At 43.1% G+C, this 18,605-nt stretch overlaps 1 protein-coding gene across 1 annotated transcript in view; it reads left to right on the forward strand.

Annotated features, from left to right (window-relative positions):
• LOC146060405 (uncharacterized) overlaps positions 1-18,605 on the forward strand; it is a 109,991-nt gene that overhangs the window by 39,693 nt on the left and 51,693 nt on the right. The window contains exons 2-3 of the mRNA XM_083173572.1: positions 13,925-14,047; positions 14,150-14,219. Coding sequence (XP_083029698.1) covers positions 14,183-14,219 — 37 coding nt within the window. The 5' untranslated portion in view covers positions 13,925-14,047; positions 14,150-14,182. The remainder of the gene's footprint in view (positions 1-13,924; positions 14,048-14,149; positions 14,220-18,605) is intronic.

Consider the following 18,605-nt stretch of genomic DNA (forward strand, 5'->3'; position numbering starts at 1 on the left):
CGGGACATCAAAGCCTCCGCTCATAGCACCCCACACCCCTACCGCTGGAGGATCGGTAGGGGCCCCAATACATTGGTATGCCCAGGGGTCTATACTGCTGTATGTCTGTGTGTGTGTGTGTGTGTATATATATATATATTTTGGGGAATCCGCACTCACGGCCAGCCCTTGTCAACGTTCAGGGTGCTCCACTTAAGCAAACATCCAACGATGTTCCCAATATATCACAGGTGTAGAGCCAGAAATAGATCCACAAGGAGCACTCACCAATAAGACCAATAGTAATTTAATGGTACTTGTTAAAGATACAAAACATCTTACTTTTGTGAGGAGGTCGACGTTTTTGGCCACTAGAGGGCCTTTGTCAAGACAATTCACCTGGCACATCCGTACAGCACAAGCACATCAAGTACAATGATCCTGTGCTCAAGGGCTCCCTTATATAGCAGCCTAATGTGGTAATTATTAACAGCCTGGTGCAGTACCTACTGGTGCCTGCAAGGCTCATGCGTCCCTGATCACATGTGTCCAATGCCGCCAGTTGATTGGTCCGCCGGCCGGAAATACTATCAATCCAATATGCTCGTGCGTTCCACAGCGGTCCCGGTGCGTTCCAGCGCCGTTTGCCGCGATTTCTGTATTCTATAAGGTCTCTAAGGGCAGTAAACTAACGGTACTTGTGAGTTATCCGGGCTGCCGATTTTTTGATTGTATGCCTTAAGTTAAGGCATACAATCAGATGCGATGCGATGCGATATCGCATCGCATCGCATGCGATCATCGGATGCGATGACCCGATTTTTCCATAGGAATCAATGTTAAAATGGACTGAGTCCATTTTAACATGGAATTCAATGGGAAAAAGGGGTCCTTTTCATACCCCTACTATCCAAGTGGGCATGGAGTTGGATATAAACCTGTGGCGAGCGTAGCGAGCCACCGAGCCCGAAGCGTGGCGAGCGAAGCGAGCCCCGCGAGGGGACGGTATTCTGTGTCCCCTCGCGGGGCTCGCTACGCTCGCCACGCTTCGGGCTCGGTGGCTCGCTACGCTCGCCACAGGTTTATATCCAACTCCATGCCCACTTGGATAGTAGGGGTATGAAAAGGACCCCTTTTTCCCATTGAATTCCATGTTAAAATGGACTCAGTCCATTTTAACATTGATTCCTATGGAAAAATCGGGTCATCGCATCGCATCGCATCGCATCCGATGGTCGCATGCGATGCGATGTGCCCGATCCGACCCGATTTAGAAATCGGCAGCCCGGATAACTCACAAGTACCAAACTAACTTATTATAGATCAAACATATGGCCACCTTGTGCCAGAGCGTTATAGCGCTAAGCGAGCGTGTGAAACGGAGTCTCTGTCGCTCTCTGTGGGAGCTATTTAAAATGGCCGTGCGTTCCACTGTGGCTTTGTGCGTTCCAGCTATCGTTAATAGCTGCTAGGGATACTGCTGTACTAGTTAATAAGGGAACTCTGAGCATGGATCTTACAACTCAAGTCTACAAGTTGACAATATGTCTATTTTCACATGTTTTTAGGTATTTATAGAGCAGCTTCAATAGTAGAAAGGCTGCTGGAATCATATTTGACAATTATACAATAAAACACATACAAACATATAGGACAAACATACAGATATATACATATTTACAAAGAAGTATTTTTATGTATTTTTTAGTATTTTTTGTTGTTTTTTAATTCTTTTGTATTCTTTTTTCTGTATATACATATATTATGCATTAATATATGGAGATGATGGTAAAAAAAGGAAGGACCTTATGGGTCCACATGCCCCTTATGCCACCGTCTGATCACAATATCGTACCAACAAAGAAGGAAAAAATGAAGAAAATATTATATACATGGGACACCAGGCAAAAAATCGCCTGTAAATCCCTATTAGTTCACAAAAAGCAATTTAATGGATTATTTTCATTTAGGCCACGGGGGGGCCACAGTGTCCATGGTGTAGATCCATTGTGCTTCACGTTGTCTTAAAGCCTTGGTTCGATCTCCCCCTCGTGTATATTCAGGTATGTGGTCCACAAGCATGCATTTGATAGCTGATACTTGGTGGCCTTGTTCAAGGCAGTGTTGTGCCACTGGTTTATCAGTTTTCCCAGTGTCCAATGCCTGTCGAATGGTATATCTGTGATTTGCCATTCGATCACGGAATGGTCGGGTTGTCATTCCTGTGTAGTATAATCCACAGGGGCAGATTAGCACGTAGATCACGTATGCGGTAGTACACGTAAGTCGATATCGAATTTTCAGCCTCTTACCACTATGTGGGTGCGCCACTGTTGTACCGGTCAGCATTGCATTGCAGGTTGTGCAACCCTTGCACTTTACACAGCCAGGTTTCGTGGAACGTAACCATTGCGTTCCTTTAGGGCTTGGGCGCGCCGTAGGCCTCATCAGGATCTGCTGAATATTTGGATTCCTGCGATAGGCCATCATAGGTGGTGGATACCTCTGTAATCTTAGGGCAGGATCGCTTGTTAGGAGTGGCCAATATTTTTTATATACGGTTTTTGCCGCTTGTGCTGTATGGTTAAATGTATTAACTTGTACCATTCTTTGATCCTTATTGGTTTGTGGTCTTATTGGCGGGGTTTGAAATCTGGCTTTAGCTTTTTTCAGACATCGGTCAATTATATTTCGTGAGTATCCTCTTTCGAGGAACCTTCCCTTCATTTCGTCTAGTTGAACCAAAGTTCGTTCTTCATTCGAGTTTGTCCTCAGAACCCTTAGGAACTGGAAAATCGGCAGGCTCTCTTTTAAATGGACAGGATGCTGGCTTTGGGCCTGTAACAATGTGTTTCTGTCCGTACTTTTTCTAAACATTGTATAGCCCAATCGATCACCTTCCTTGAAAATTAAGACGTCCAAAAACGTTACTGTTTGTTGGTCGATATTGTGAGTCAGTCGGATAGGCTCTGGCATAGTATTGAGGTCATGGACCATCATCTCAAAAGATGCCTTTGTTCCTGCCCATACTAAAAATATGTCGTCGATAAATCGACTGTAACACAACAGGTTTGCCTGTGCTACCGATGTAATATATCTTTTTTCGTAGTTCGCCATATACAGATTGGCGTATGCTGGCGCCAGGTTCGACCCCATTGCGGTGCCGTTGATTTGCAAATAATAATCGGCCCCGTATAGAAAATAATTTTTGGTTAGTACCAAATCAACCAGTGTCATCAGGAATTCTGTGGGTGGATGCTGGTGGTGGCTCTCGATAAGATGTTCCTTAATCGCCCGCATGCCCTCACCATGGGGGATTACTGTGTACAATGATTGTACATCGAGAGTCACCAACCAGGTCTCCATGTCTGGTAATTGGAGTTGTTTTATCTTCTCCAGAAAGTCAGATGTGTCTCTTATATAGCTGGGGGTCTGATGAACTAGCGGTTGTAAAAACCCATCTACGTAGATAGCCAGCGGCTGCAACAGCGATCCCCTGGCCGAAATAATGGGCCGACCAGGGGGGCTGTCCAGCCGCTTATGTATCTTAGGCAACGTGTAAATTATGGGAGTTACAGGAAAGTCCACTGTTAAGAAGTCGGCTGTCTTTTTGTCTAGCCATCCAGCTACCATACCGTTTGCTACATATGAGTCAATTAGTGCTTTTAGAGCAGCCGTCGGGTCTGCTGTCAACTTACTATAGGTGTCAATATCTGAAAGTTGGCGTCGAACTTCCTTGTCATAATCATGCCAGTCTTGTATGACTATTGCCCCGCCTTTATCGGTGGGGCGTATCACTATATCCGTATTTTTCTTAAGGCCAGATAATGCAATTCTTTGCGCATATGACAGATTCCGATATTCAGGCGCAGGTGTGACCATCTGTGCCATATCGTGCTCCGTCATACGGACAAAGGTACGTATGCTAGAATTGGTTGATTGTGGGTCGAAGGTGCTGGGTTTAAAGTTTTTACTCATTTTACTCCCACTATCAATGTTAGGGGATTCAGGAAAAAATTCTCTTAACCTGAGCTTTCTGCCCAGATGATAGTTATCCACGACCCAGTCAAATTGGTTATGATGCATGGTTGGGACGAATGACAGTCCCCGTGAGAGGACAGACTCCTCCACCTCAGTCAATTTATAGGACGATAGATTAAATATCAGGTTTGGGCTCGTGTCTTTCGGTCTTTTCTGTTTCCACCCACCGCGCCTCTGGTGGCTACGTTGGCGCCTCTGTCTCCCCGACCTCGCTGTCGGGGTGGTAGGTCTAAAAAAGAACCCCTATTGCCTCTATATCACTAGAATCGGTGTATTCACCTTCTGATGATGTTTGATCTATAATAAGTTAGTTTACTGCCCTTAGAGACCTTATAGAATACAGAAATCGCTGCAAACGGCGCTGGAATGCACCGGGACCGCTGTGGAACGCACGGCCATATTGGATTGATAGTATTTCCGGCCGGCGGACCAATCAACTGGCGGCATTGGACACATGTGATCAGGGACGCATGAGCCTTGCAGGCACCAGTAGGTACTGCACCAGGCTGTTAATAATTACCACATTAGGCTGCTATATAAGGGAGCCCTTGAGCACAGGATCATTGTACTTGATGTGCTTGTGCTGTACGGATGTGCCAGGTGAATTGTCTTGACAAAGGCCCTCTAGTGGCCGAAACGTCGACCTCCTCACAAAAGTAAGATGTTTTGTATCTTTAACAAGTACCATTAAATTACTATTGGTCTTATTGGTGAGTGCTCCTTGTGGATCTATTTCTGGCTCTACACCTGTGATATATATATATATATATATATATATTTTTTTTTTTTTTATTGTTATTATTATTATTTATATACATTTGGTCTAGCTATAATACTTTAACTGACCCGGCATATACTGGGTCACCTAAGTGTCCATCTCCGTGCTTTGCTCTGCCCGGCTGGAAACCCCCTTCTGAAAATCCTGCGTTTGCCCCTGAAAGGTGACATCATGACAGTGCCGTGCCACCAAAGAGAAGAAGAAAAAAGTATTTCTTCATGCTGGAGACAGAGAGGAATGCAGCCAGATAGATCACTGGAGACACAGAGGAGATTTGGTACCACAGTAGATAGTGCTGAGGGAGTGTTGAAGGAGCTGGGGGACACATGGGGTTGCACTGAGAGAGAATAGATCTAGCTGGGGTCACAGGAGATGAAGCTGGAAACACAGGAGATGGAGATGGAGAATCACAATAGGAAGGCACTAGAGAGACACATTTTCTAGAAAGTCAAAAGAGGATGGTACTTGAGACACACAGCTAGGGCTACTGGTATAATTGTAAGATAAGGCTGGGGACAGTTGTCTTCAATAAGTTGCCAGTTGTAAAGAAATCACATTACTGATGAAAATAGTACCAAAATTAGCAACTATATTTTATTATTATAAAATAGTTTGAACAGGGAAACTCACATTTTGCCTTTCCTCAAACCTTCTGTTGTTTTTATTGGTTGAACTTTTGTTGCACGATGATGACATTTGTTTTATTTCTATGCAAAAAGGTGGCTTCCAGACCTTGTGATCTCCAACATAAATAGTGAATATTGAAGACACTACCTGTCCAGGAAGGTTAAATTTCCTCAGAGGTTCCCCATTACAAAGAATTCATATAGGTAAGAAAACAAGTTTTACATTAATGCAGTGTCTATTGACTTCAGAGAGGGACTCTCTGAGCGCCCTGATTACTGGGCATGCCATGTCATGAACTCACCATCGGGTATCTTTATGCCCCACACTTTATAAACTTAAACCATAGCTCACTCTAACTTAACTATTACTTAACACTAAAATAAAGACACAAGTGCTGGCGTTTCAAAACTTGAATGTCAAATTAATTTTGACAACTTATTATAGACTATCAAAATGGTGGTGGCACCAAAGTAAGGTCAAGATAGGAAAGTGGGGGTAAGCATCACCATACCATCCATACACCGCTGGTGAAAACTCTCCCAGCACCACCACTCTTGCAGAAGGTGCGGCCATCCCCCGTGCAGAAGCATGGCCCATGACAATCGATGTCAGGGAGAGTGCACCCACTATCTACAAACTCACAGAACTACACAAGATGACCGTTCTTTACCGCTGCCAAGAAGAAGAAATAGGGATGGGAGGGCGGGGATTTACAAGAACAGAGTAAGATCACTACAGTATGTGATCCTTTCTATCCTGCCTACTCCTCCTTGAACACCCTGATTGGCTCACCCCTATCTCCTTTACATATGACCTGACTAACTAACTAAAGTGTCGCATGTCAGGTGATTCATGTTTCCTCATGGCTTACTCAGCATTCAGATTTTCTTGATAAAAACAGGGGAATGGCTAATGGGCACAGCATTTCCCCCTTTCTGTGCAAATATACCAATCTCCACTCTTAGACAGTTATGGCGTTTGCTGGGATGTTGTCAGTACCAGAAATAGTGGTCTTCTAATGTCACAACGTAGGCTTTTGGGCATGCCTACATAGGGCCACTGTCAGAAAACATTCCAGGTCTACTTTAAATTCTCAATAAATGTTGCAAGAAGTAAATAACTAAATCAGAATGTTAATAAATGCAACAGTTCAACAAAAGGTATGGCTCATATAGCTTTTAAGCGGCCAGTGAGATTATAACTATTTTCAGCCTGTATGGCTGAGATCTAAAGTATCTAAAGTTATAATCCCCAAAACAGAAATGGAATCTAATAAGGGAGAACCAGAAGGGTGTTAGTTTCTTACATATTAAAGAAGCAGAGATATGTGGTTTTTAGAGTTCTGCACACATAATTGGATTAATGCCCTTTTATTTACTGGGCAGGGGTCCACTGTGTGTTTATTTGCACCAGTGGCGGTGCTATCCCAAACGTTTACGAATGGAGAGAAGAGAAGAAAAAGGGTGGAAAAAGGGTTTGTATTGGATGCACTCCTTACAGTTAATCGAATAATTTTTGGTAAATTCCTTTACCGGCCACATAAACCGTCTCCTTATCCACCATATACCAAATAAAGATAATAGGAGCTCCCACTTTTTAAATAAAAAGGAATTTACCAAAAATGATTCGATCAACTGTAAGGAGTGCATCCAATACAAACCCTTTTTCTTCTCTTCTCTCCATATAAAAGAAGCATCCTGGGTGTGTGTGCATGTGGGGGGGGTTTCGACCAGAGCATAAAGAGATTCCTCATCTCTAGCCAAATGATTGTGAGGACCACACTCCCTGGGCTGCACACACATACTGGCCCTGACAGATCCCTGAGTACACAGGGCTGACACAGTGGGCGTAACTATAGCCACGCAGCCCCCGTGGCGGGGAGTCGCTGAGAAGATGTGGGCGCCGGGGGGGGGGGGAGGAGGCTGTGGGGTTATAGTTAGCCGCTGCCATCTGCCCCTGCCGCCGGGTATTATGTCCCGGCTCGAGCCCCCCCGTAGGGTTATCACTTTTGTTTGCAGTGGTACTTTTCATGGACACACCCACCTTTTTTTGGGCACGCCCATGAAATGAAAGAGAAGCAGCGCATAAAAAAATGAGAGGATTGACTGGATAATCTTTTACAGAATTATTTAATATAATAAAAATGACATACAATAAATAAAATAATGTTGATGAATGAAATCAAGAATACCCACAAATTGGTTAAGTCCAGGAGACTCCATTCCTATGTATACCCCTGAGAGATGGACAATTGGAAATCAAGGAATAGTTACCACCCTGGAATTGGTAAGTTGGACATCCACTTGTGTCGGTGTGGTCGGCCCAAAGCTGGAGTAAAGAACCAAAATCCACTGTAGATGTTTTTGTGGAATGTTCTATAAATCAATTATGTCTGTGCCTTATCAGCCAAAGTTGTTGCACATAACCAGGGATGGTGCAGGTGGCGATTTCCAATGACCTAAGAAGGTTCCAGTTGGTGATGGTCCCAAGGGGTTGGTTCAGACTGCAATCCGGGATTCTTGATGATATAGTGGGTATTCAAACAGGTCCCTCAGTCCACCTCCTGCAGCCCACTATGGAGCCCACTATGAAGCCGCTCGCTCCTGGGGTTTGCGCATGCGCAAACCAAGACCGTTGGGTCTGAATCGGCCCCCCATGTATGTCAACCATATGGGGCCTTATTTTGGTTCATTCTTTCTGACAAAATCCTTCTTAGATGGGCAAAACCATGTGCACTGCAGGTGGGGCAGGTGTTACTTGTGCAGAGAGAATTAGATTTGGGTGGGGTTTTACTTCAAAGTGAGCTCTATATTGCAGTGTAAAAATAAAGCAGTCAGTATTTTCCCTGCACAGAAACAAAATTACTCACCCAAATCTAATTCTCTCTGCACATGTTACATCTGCCCCCCCTGCAGTGCACATGGTTTTGTCCATCTAAGAAGGATTTTGTCAGAAAGAATGTACCAAAATAAGGCCCATGGTGTCAACCTATTGACTAGTGTCAACCTAGACATCATCTGTTCGCTATCCGGATACCCTCCACATCTCATGGAGACCTAAAGACTTTCTCAATAATTCTTCGAAGACCAAAATGACTCTTCTTTTGCATTGGGCATTCTAGTATGTGGAAGGGGTAATGGAGTGAATTGCGCTGCTGATAGAATAGATAGATAATGTGATGAACACACTAGATGGCTGTAGAAGATAAATGAGTAATGGACACACTGTTTGTAAATTTAGTTATTTTATATGAAAAAATGAAAAAAATATATATATAGCATTACATTAGCAATCAACACATTAAAACATTAAAAAATTCCTTTAGTACAATGAAATTGTAGGCAATACAATTATCTATGAAGTAGTAATCCAAATCGATGGAGATATCTTTTGTATTGGTAGCAGCAGACTTTCAGTATAATAATTTGTTAAACTATAGTCAATTGATGGATGTATCACTTTTATGATCAAAGTGAGAAACAGAATGTCCAGATCTTAGATGGACTTTGTATACTTTATACAATATTAGCAATTAAGAGTATGAAATTTGCAGACACAGGTAAATATATGTATGCTCACCCTTGATAGTAAATGAATTCGGAGTTGGAATTCTCCAGCACTCGGTAGTCAGGTTTTTATGGGGAGATGGTGTCACCACTAGTGAATAATCCTGTTGCTCCTCTCGGCAAGTGCCGGTGTAGCCAGCCAGTGGTTCAGTATGGATTGACCACACTGACCACTGCGGAAAAGGAGTAGTTCTTAGGAAATTTTCATTTACCGGGTGCTTCGTTGGATGGGGGTTCAGTACACCTGATGTAATAGGTGTTTGATGACGCAGCTGATGGCCGGCAGCGAGGGGGGGGGGATGCGCTGCACTTCAGCTGGCTTGTGGAGTCCAGATAACGGCGGTGAGCAAGTAGGTTTACCTGTGTTGTTTGTAGCATCCGTCTTGAAAAAGTTCCCATTCGACTGAAGGGGACGAAACGCGTTGACGTCATCACCCATTCTCACTTGGAGATTCACGTCAGCAGACTTCAGTTGTTCCACTAGCAGCACAAATCTTCACATGCTGCCGGCTATCTGCCAATACACGCTGATCTGAAATCGTCAGCCGCATTTACACAGAGCCGGTCACCGCCGAGTGCTGACTACGTCAAGCCGGCTAAGGTATAGCATCCCAGCTTGTTGCTGGTCACGGACCGCACTCACAGCGGCAGCGCAACCTCTACATGCCACCGGCTGACCGCTACCCAACGCTGACCATATTTCCCAGCCGCAGAAACCCAGCGCTGGTTACCGCTGATTACATCCTACATTAGCGGGCTAAGGAACAGCATCCCTGCTTACCGCTGCTACAAACAACACAGGTAAACCTACTTGCTCACCGCCGTTATCTGGACTCCACAAGCCAGCTGAAGTGCAGCGCATCCCCCCCCCCCCTCGCTGCCGGCCATCAGCTGCGTCATCAAACACCTATTACATCAGGTGTACTGAACCCCCATCCAACGAAGCACCCGGTAAATGAAAATTTCCTAAGAACTACTCCTTTTCCGCAGTGGTCAGTGTGGTCAATCCATACTGAACCACTGGCTGGCTACACCGGCACTTGCCGAGAGGAGCAACAGGATTATTCACTAGTGGTGACACCATCTCCCCATAAAAACCTGACTACCGAGTGCTGGAGAATTCCAACTCCGAATTCATTTACTATCAAGGGTGAGCATACATATATTTACCTGTGTCTGCAAATTTCATACTCTTAATTGCTAATATTGTATAAAGTATACAAAGTCCATCTAAGATCTGGACATTCTGTTTCTCACTTTGATCATAAAAGTGATACATCCATCAATTGACTATAGTGTAACAAATTATTATACTGAAAGTCTGCTGCTACCAATACAAAAGATATCTCCATCGATTTGGATTACTACTTCATAGATAATTGTATTGCCTACAATTTCATTGTACTAAAGGAATTTTTTAATGTTTTAATGTGTTGATTGCTAATGTAATGCTATATATATATTTTTTTCATTTTTTCATATAAAATAACTAAATTTACAAACAGTGTGTCCATTACTCATTTATCTTCTACAGCCATCTAGTGTGTTCATCACATTATCTATCTATTCTATCAGCAGCGCAATTCACTCCATTACCCCTTCCCCATTTTTTTCTTTCTGTGTGAGTCAAGACAGACCCACAGGAGTGCATGCTGCAGCTGTATAATTCTGTATATACAGAACTTGTTTAACTTAGAATTTTTCTGTTATTGCCGAGCGCCGGGAAGTGTGTCCTAGGGTGCTCCCAGTTTGGGACTCTCTACTACACACCCACCCCCCATCTATTTGCATTCTAGTATGTGCAGTATTAGTACAAAGTGACCATAGTCTGAGCCTTTCTCTGCCTCCTTGAGTGCTGTTGGTTTTATTTTTGAATTTTTTTAAATACATAATAATAATAATAATAGTGATGATGGTGTTTTCATTTAATCCTTGAAATATTAAGTGTATTGTCTGAGACTTTCTTCTTACATGAATTTTACTAGTGGAATTAGTTCTGCTGTCAGTACTAATAGTATTGTTAAGAGGAATAAGTAGGACGATAAGTGGACAGCAGCTATACTAACCAATAGTGGTAGCCAGATAGCTCTCACTTGGTGTGGTGTTCAGAAGCTATCTTATCATACTGCATGGAGAAACCACAAGAGAAGATACCAGCTTCATAGTGAAACCCTTTTCTTAAACTAAGAATAATACCCTCAAAGAGATGTGACAGCGAGCTTCATCCTGTAAGTGAATGATCATCACTAGCCCTAATGCTTCAGTCACCCTATCCCACCAGGTGGCACATACAACTGTGTATTCGCATACAGCAGGTATTATGAGATCCCGTGGAAATTGTATGGGGCACACAGAACAAATAGATGTGATAACACTTGTAAGCATGCTAGTCACTCTTTGGATTCAGTTGCACCTATAAGCAGGGCCGGCTCTATCATTAGGCAGCTGCCTAGGGCGCCAAGTTCTGGGGTGGCGCCACCAAGTCTGCCTATCAAAAAATTGAATATGTCTATTGGGATCCTTGTACTTAATGTAGGTGGCTGCTGTGCAAATTCTAAAGCTATGTACACACACTTCGTTTTGCTTTAGATTCGATTTTCTATGAGATCTTCCCATTCAATTTGGCATTATATCTGTACTTTTGCATTAGTTATCAATTTCAATATCAAATTCAATTTACATTCATGGAACATTGTACACATTCGATTTACTGGATCGAATTCGATATTTCCTTGGCTGCACAGTAGATTTTTCTGTGCAATTTTGAGAAAACGGGAGCGCGCATCGAATTGAATGCAGATCAAAAGTGTCCTAAAAACCATTCGATGTGGATTCGATTTTGATTCTATCAGCAAAATAGAATCGTAAATAGACAAAAATCGATGCATCTGTACACAGCTTAAGACCTCACCTCCATACTTTCACTTAAGGCGTACTTCCCTACTTTGCTGCCCCCTCTTCCTTGTACTGATTTTTGGGAGCCTCCCTGCCATTCCGTAATGTTAGGCAAGTATGCCTTTCGGTGTTGGAAAATGGTTATTGGTGGCAGTACGGGGTGGGGTGGAGGGATGGAGTAGGTTGAAGTTTTGCCTAGGGTGCTAAGAAGCCTTACACCGGCCCTGCCTATAAGTAGATCTTTCCAATACAACTTCATAGCCTAAGCTGATTTTGCCACCCCTCTAAGAAACAACTAGTTGGCCAACTACAAAACACAGACATTAACAAATGTTGGTCTAATAAACATATTCAAACTGCAGCTCTAACTAAAGAGTGTGATGAATGTGATGTACTGCCCTTTTACACACATATTTCATAAAGCAAAACTGAAGCATTCACTTGCAACCATTATCACAGGACAGTGAATTACCTATACAACCTCAGGCCAGCATGATTTAAGGTTCTGTGTGTTCAGTCATCTCCCTCCAGAGGATGTACACCTAATGGGACATCTTTCCACCACCTCAGGGCTTCCTGGGTCTTTAAATCCCATCTTTTCCTGGGCTTTTAGCTGTCTTTTAGCTCTTTTGCAAAGGCCACTGCCTCTTCATAACTTCCGACATCTTCTTTGGTTCTTCTCCTCATGGCCATTGGATTTTATATCTTCAGCTCGGTGGTGGCGGCCAGCTCATGTGTTTTGCTTTATCCACTGTCAACTCAGTGTCTTCATCTCTTTTGGGTCCTCTCCACCATCTTCTTGCTCTGAATCCAAAATTCTGCTCTTCTCTCCACCATAGGCTGGGCTTGCACTGCCTTGTGTTGGCTATAAGCCAACACCAGGGGATAAAGCGAAGAAATGGTTAGCCAAGTTTGGCTTTCTTGATGTGCCTTTTTTGAAAAGCACAACAGTGATTGGTAGGGCCGGAATCCCTTCAGATCTAGGAAAGCCAGAAGACTTATGGGGCTGCTAGACTAAGCCCTGCTCTCTCATATTATAAAAATACAGCATTCTCATCAATGCATAATGAGCATTATATCAATGTATTTACACCACAAATAGGAGAATATTTAAAAGTTGACACGTATTTATATTGAGCAAACGTTGAACCAAAATAATGGCCAAAAATGTAGAAATCAGTAAAAACCCTCAATGGAGTCAAAACTCACAAGGACTAATATGAAACCAGTGTTAGGAGGAAACATATCTCTTGGCCAGTATAAATCAAGAAGTTGTGCTGACATAGATAAAATGTGGACTACAATTGCAGGACTTGAAAATACAGTTCCACATCTGCAAGCTAAGGGCTTAATAATTCAAATAAATCCAAACATTTTGTGATTGTGAATAATACAGATCTTGGTTGTTCTCCTTTGTGACTAGGTGAGCATTACTGGTTGGCAGTAACAGAGCATTTGCATGTAGAACAAAGTTATAGATAGATGTGTATCCTAGTCTAATCTGAGGTGAGTGTATGTGGAGAGTCATCATTTTCAGTCAGATTCCATGGACCAATGCTACTGCTACTACTAGTAATAGGAGTTGTCCTCACAAGCAGAGGGCTAGTTGCATGCGACTGGCATATGTTTTCATGGAACCTTCAATCGCAGGAAGCGGTTGGAATTGCTGCTACATGGCTGTGTGAGGGATCCAACATGGATCCCTCCCAGTATGTCCCACGACTGCCAGCATCTCTTTGCATGCGCAAAAGGACTCCAGAGTCAAAAACCAGGAAGTTCAGGAAACTGCAGTGACAGTAATAAGATTCAAATAATAATATTGCCAGTGCTTGGTACATCCCTCCCTTAGGGCCAGATATATCAAGATTTAAAAAGTGATAAAATGGACATTGACAAACAGCCAGCCAATCAGCTCCTACCTGTTATGTTACATGCTGGATTTGAAAAATGACAGGTAGTAGGTGATTGCCTGGTGATTTTATCTCTTTAAAGTGTTTGTGGGCTGGACTTTGAAGACACTGCAATTTGTGTATTTCAGGTGGGTCTGGTAACCTGCAAAAAAGTGCCCTCTGATATTCCAGGAGTAACTGTAAGGGCCATAGGAGGACGTACACAGTACAGTGGGAAAAGTAGGCACACTTGCATAAGTGAAGAAGGGTTTGTAAGTAAAATGTACAGTATCAGTTGGTTAATAGAACCATATTCAGTATTACTAGATCATATATATTGTGTTACACAATCTGCCTTTGTCTTTTCTTTCTAGACTCTGCTCAGTTTTTCTGATTTGTCCTTACCAATGGAGAGTAAAAAGTTCCAGATTCGTCTACTTCAAGGTGAGGTGCTGCAATGGGCTAAATGTAATGTAGTTCTGAAAGTGTGGGACTTTTGTGCGAGTCTGTTTGTTTGTTTGTTTGTTTTTTAAAGCTGCAATTATTTACAAGGATAAATTAACCTGGTTTTGACAGATGTGGTATGCAGAGGTGCCGATTTATGTTTTTGCTGGTGGGTGCTCAAGCCTGTTGAAAGGCTCAACAAGCAAATACAGTGGCCCGGCATTGGGACTCTGGAGTTACGGGCACGTGGGTGCTCATTAATTCCTGTGGGTTCTCGGGTCCTTGAGCACCCACAGAATCGTCACCTATGGTGGTATGACTGGCCAACGGTTGAGATTCCATTGGTCAGTATACCGACATTGGAATCCCAGCTGCTGGTACTCCTACAAGAAGGCGAGTGCAAAAAAGCCCCTTGAGGGCTCTGTGGCTCACTGCACTTGCCACAGAGTCTATTCTCCCTCTGAATTAGGCCTTAAGTTCCTTTCCCATACTGTGCTTCCCAGGGGATCTGAGGAGCCAGAAGAGATCTGTTCTGAACTTGCTTTTTAGGAGGGGGGGTCATAAAGCATGGAATTTTTACTTTTTACTACTAAGAGGCAGACTATCCTATAATTAGGCTGCACCAAAATAGCAGAAAAAAATGTGTGATCCGTATGTCAAAGGGCGTGACTAAAATTACATAATTTTGCATAATTTAGACCCACCCCCGCAAAACAGAGCTATGAGTCTCCGGCAATTTCCCGGAGTAAGCAAGTATGTCCTATAGGATGGAGCAGGATAACACAATCTAAAGATCACATTAGCTCAAATAATTAATCTCTCAACATGTTCAGAGCTTGAAAAAAGTACATCTCTTTACAGAGTGCATTCGCCTTAATTGGACGTTGGAGGCCTAGCAATGGCTAATCATTGTACCAGTTGAAACATACAGGTAGTGTGTTTATATTTTGTAATGGGTGCAGGATGTACAGTGCTCATGGGCCACTGGGTATTTGAGAAGATGGCACCACTCTGTGAATGACTGGCACTATGCCAGTGCATTTGCTCTCTTGTACGCATGCACCATCTTCCAGAATATCACTCGGAAAATGGCTTTGCAGAGGAGGAGGGAACCCCTTGCAGGTGCAAAAAGTAAGATGTGCGGCTGAGGAGGGAGCACTAACTTTGTGTATTAACTTGCCAATGACAGCTCCCTCGCCAGTGCTAGCTCCCGACACAGGAGATGATGCTGGGTACACACATCGTATCAGAGGCCGGAACTACCATTGGTGCAGCAAGTGCATTGCACCAGGGCCCCTGAGGATTAAGAGTCCAAATGCTGCTCCTGTCACCCTCTTCCTGTAACCCAGTGTTTTTTTCCTGTCACCCCCTGTTACTCGCTGCAATGTTGAATATTGTGAACTTGGGTTGGGGTAGAGGAGGGAGACCCAAATAAAATTTTTGCACCTGGGCTCACCACCCACAAGTTCCGCCACTGCATCATATAGTCATGTGTTACTAGTTTTAATGTACCTTGAGGCTGAGAATGCCTGCTCTATGCAGACTGTCCCAACGAGTAGGGGACACTTATTGGGCCTGTGACATGGCAGGTAGGAGCTGATTGGCTGGCTGTTTATCACTCTCCATTTTATCACTTTTGAAGCTTAGTGCATCTGGCCCAGTCTGTTGCCAGACTACATTATGTAAATTAGAAACCTAGGTGGAAGACACATTGGGGTACATTTACTCAGATGGGAGATCTAACCAATCAGATACTATCTATTATCTCTAGAAGGTTTTAAATAAATAAGTAGTAGAATCTGATTGGTTGCTATGGGCAACATCCTATCTGCAATATAACTCCCATCATAGTCAATTTACCCCATTGATGCTGAAAAGTATGTTAGGAGAAATTTGCATATTGTTGAGCACATTTAAACCCAACACATTAAGTACATATTGATTTACAGTTGTAAACACTATAGAGTGGGAGTGCAACTGGAAACACATTTAGAATTTTGTAAATGTACCTTTGTGCTAGTATTATCATCATTAGTCTTTGCAGTAGCGGTAAAATTGCTATGTACGGCTCATTATGTTTTCCGTAAACATGGTAAAAAAATTGACCTCTGGCAGTTACGGTAATATTCCCAGAAGGCGGTATGCAAACACTATGTTAAGATGCTGAAGAGAAATGTCCCCATGGTGCTGGTGATGAATATTGTAGATTATGCCTGAGGGAATTAAAGCTGAACATTGGTTTCATCAGATTTATAGAAGTATAATAGGACAGCGCCTTCTAGTGGCAAAGGTGGGAAATGACAGAATCTTACAATACACTGGATCCTGTTATAAATTGTGTATTTTTGTAAAAATATTGCTAAGCTCTAATGTGGCCTCTCCCATTATGCGCCCTGCTCTTTGTAGTGGCTGCATTTGTTTTTTTATTTACTTAGTACTTAGGGCATGATTCAGACCTGCAAGCTAGGCTGCACTACCATGCAAGTGGATGTGTACACTTACAGATCCGCTCGCATGCGGCCAAATGGAGGAAAAATAGTCGCTCACCATCGCAGGGAGTTTCAAGTTGCACTATAAATAAGGTGCCCATACACTTGTCCGATTTAGGCCATTTTCACCCAACCCCTACGGAGGTGTTTGTTGTCCCCGTTAAGTCCGTAATGTAAGCAACCTCAATGTTATTTAGTGTAGGGGTACTGTGTGTCTAGGATAGGGCAGGAGTATAGATTGGGAGGCTACCTGAGTGTAATGTGAGGACTTGGAGCTGAAGTCGAAGCTGCACTGGGTATTGTGAAAGCATTTTCTTCCCCGACCTGTGCCCCCCCCCCCCCTCCATCCCCGCTAGTCCAGACTTCCCTGCCTTGTGCACCCTCATTAAGGACCTGTCCAGCCCCTCTGCCTTGTATCCCCCTTTTTAAAAAAAAATTGATGCATCATTACCCTAAGCTTACCCTACCCAAAGCATTTAAAGCTCCACCTTCCTTTTTTTATTGTATTTTGGAATGGCCCTGCCTACTTTCTCAGTTCCGGTCCCCTAATTTATCATGGCAGCCCTGATTGTAACTGCATAACTAACAAGTATCATAGTGTAAGAATTACATTGTGTCAATTGGCATAATACTTTGCCTACTAAGGGCCAGATGCACTAAGCTTCAAAGTGATAAAATGGAGAGTGATAAATATTCAGCCAATAAGCTCCTACCTGCCATGTCACAGACTGTGTTTGAAAAAGGTCAGGCAGGAGCGGATTGGCTGGCTGTTTATCACTCTTCATTTTATCACTTTTGAAGCTTAGTGCATCTGGCCCTGTCTTTCCATGGCAGCACCTCACACTGCTGACCTGCACCACCCTCCTTTACTCTGGCTTCTGCGCTTCCCTGCTTCATTACTGCAATATGATTGCTACTGCTCTGGAACAAATAACTCTGCGAGAGCACTAGATACATTGCCTATCATAGATGTGTGGTGTCCTCTACTCTGGATGCCCCTGTGTATGATCTAAGGGTATAGTTCAACTATTTAGGTTGTCATGCATTGAATCCACAAGGCTTAGGACGACAACTGAAATAGGTCGACATGGCTAAGGTCGACAAGTTTGCAAGGTCGACCAAAGCATTAGGTTGACAATGTAATGGTTGACATTCAAAAGGTCAACATGGATTTTTTTTAATTCTTCTTTTATTAATTCTTAATGTCGACATAGTCGGCATGGACACCGTCAAAGTGTACCGCTTTCCCTTGCATGGCTCATGGCTTTGGGCACTATTTTGTCCTCCCACTATGCCAACTATATGGGAGGTCAACCTACTTCAGGTGTCAACCTTCAGTGGTTGACCCAATGAATGTTGACTTAAATAGGGTCAACCAAGTGAACGTATCGCCTGAGCATAAGGGGAATCTCACTGACATCAGTCAATGGGACTCACCTCATTCTCATCAGGAGAGAGTTCCAGTGGAGTTCCTCCATAGACACGCATGTTGCGAATTTAACATGTGCATCTATGGCCAGTTCTCACAGTAGACGTCTATGGTGGGAACCAGCAAATTAGCCTGATCACAAAGTCAGCTGGGGTCAACCACAAAGGAGAAAATGGCAAATCAGACAAATTTGGCTGTTTGTAAATGTTGCAGAGCACCGGGTCCCGATCATGATTAAGATCGAACGGGTACGAATGGATGCATTCATACACATTCAATCTTATTAAATTTCCCCCTAAATCTTTTGGGACGAATGTATCGACTTATCCTTCTGCCCTTTTCAGCCTTATTGTTATAAGTGTAATTGGGTTTGTTGCTATGGGATCATACAATGATGTTCTGTTTAACTTTTTGCTTTATTTCAAATTACATCCAGATAGCAGATTTATGTTGTGATCTTAGAAAACA

The sequence above is a fragment of the Crinia signifera genome, chromosome 2 (genome assembly GCF_055691185.1).
Source record: "Crinia signifera chromosome 2, ASM5569118v1, whole genome shotgun sequence".
In the NCBI taxonomy this organism is placed as follows: domain Eukaryota; kingdom Metazoa; phylum Chordata; class Amphibia; order Anura; family Myobatrachidae; genus Crinia; species Crinia signifera.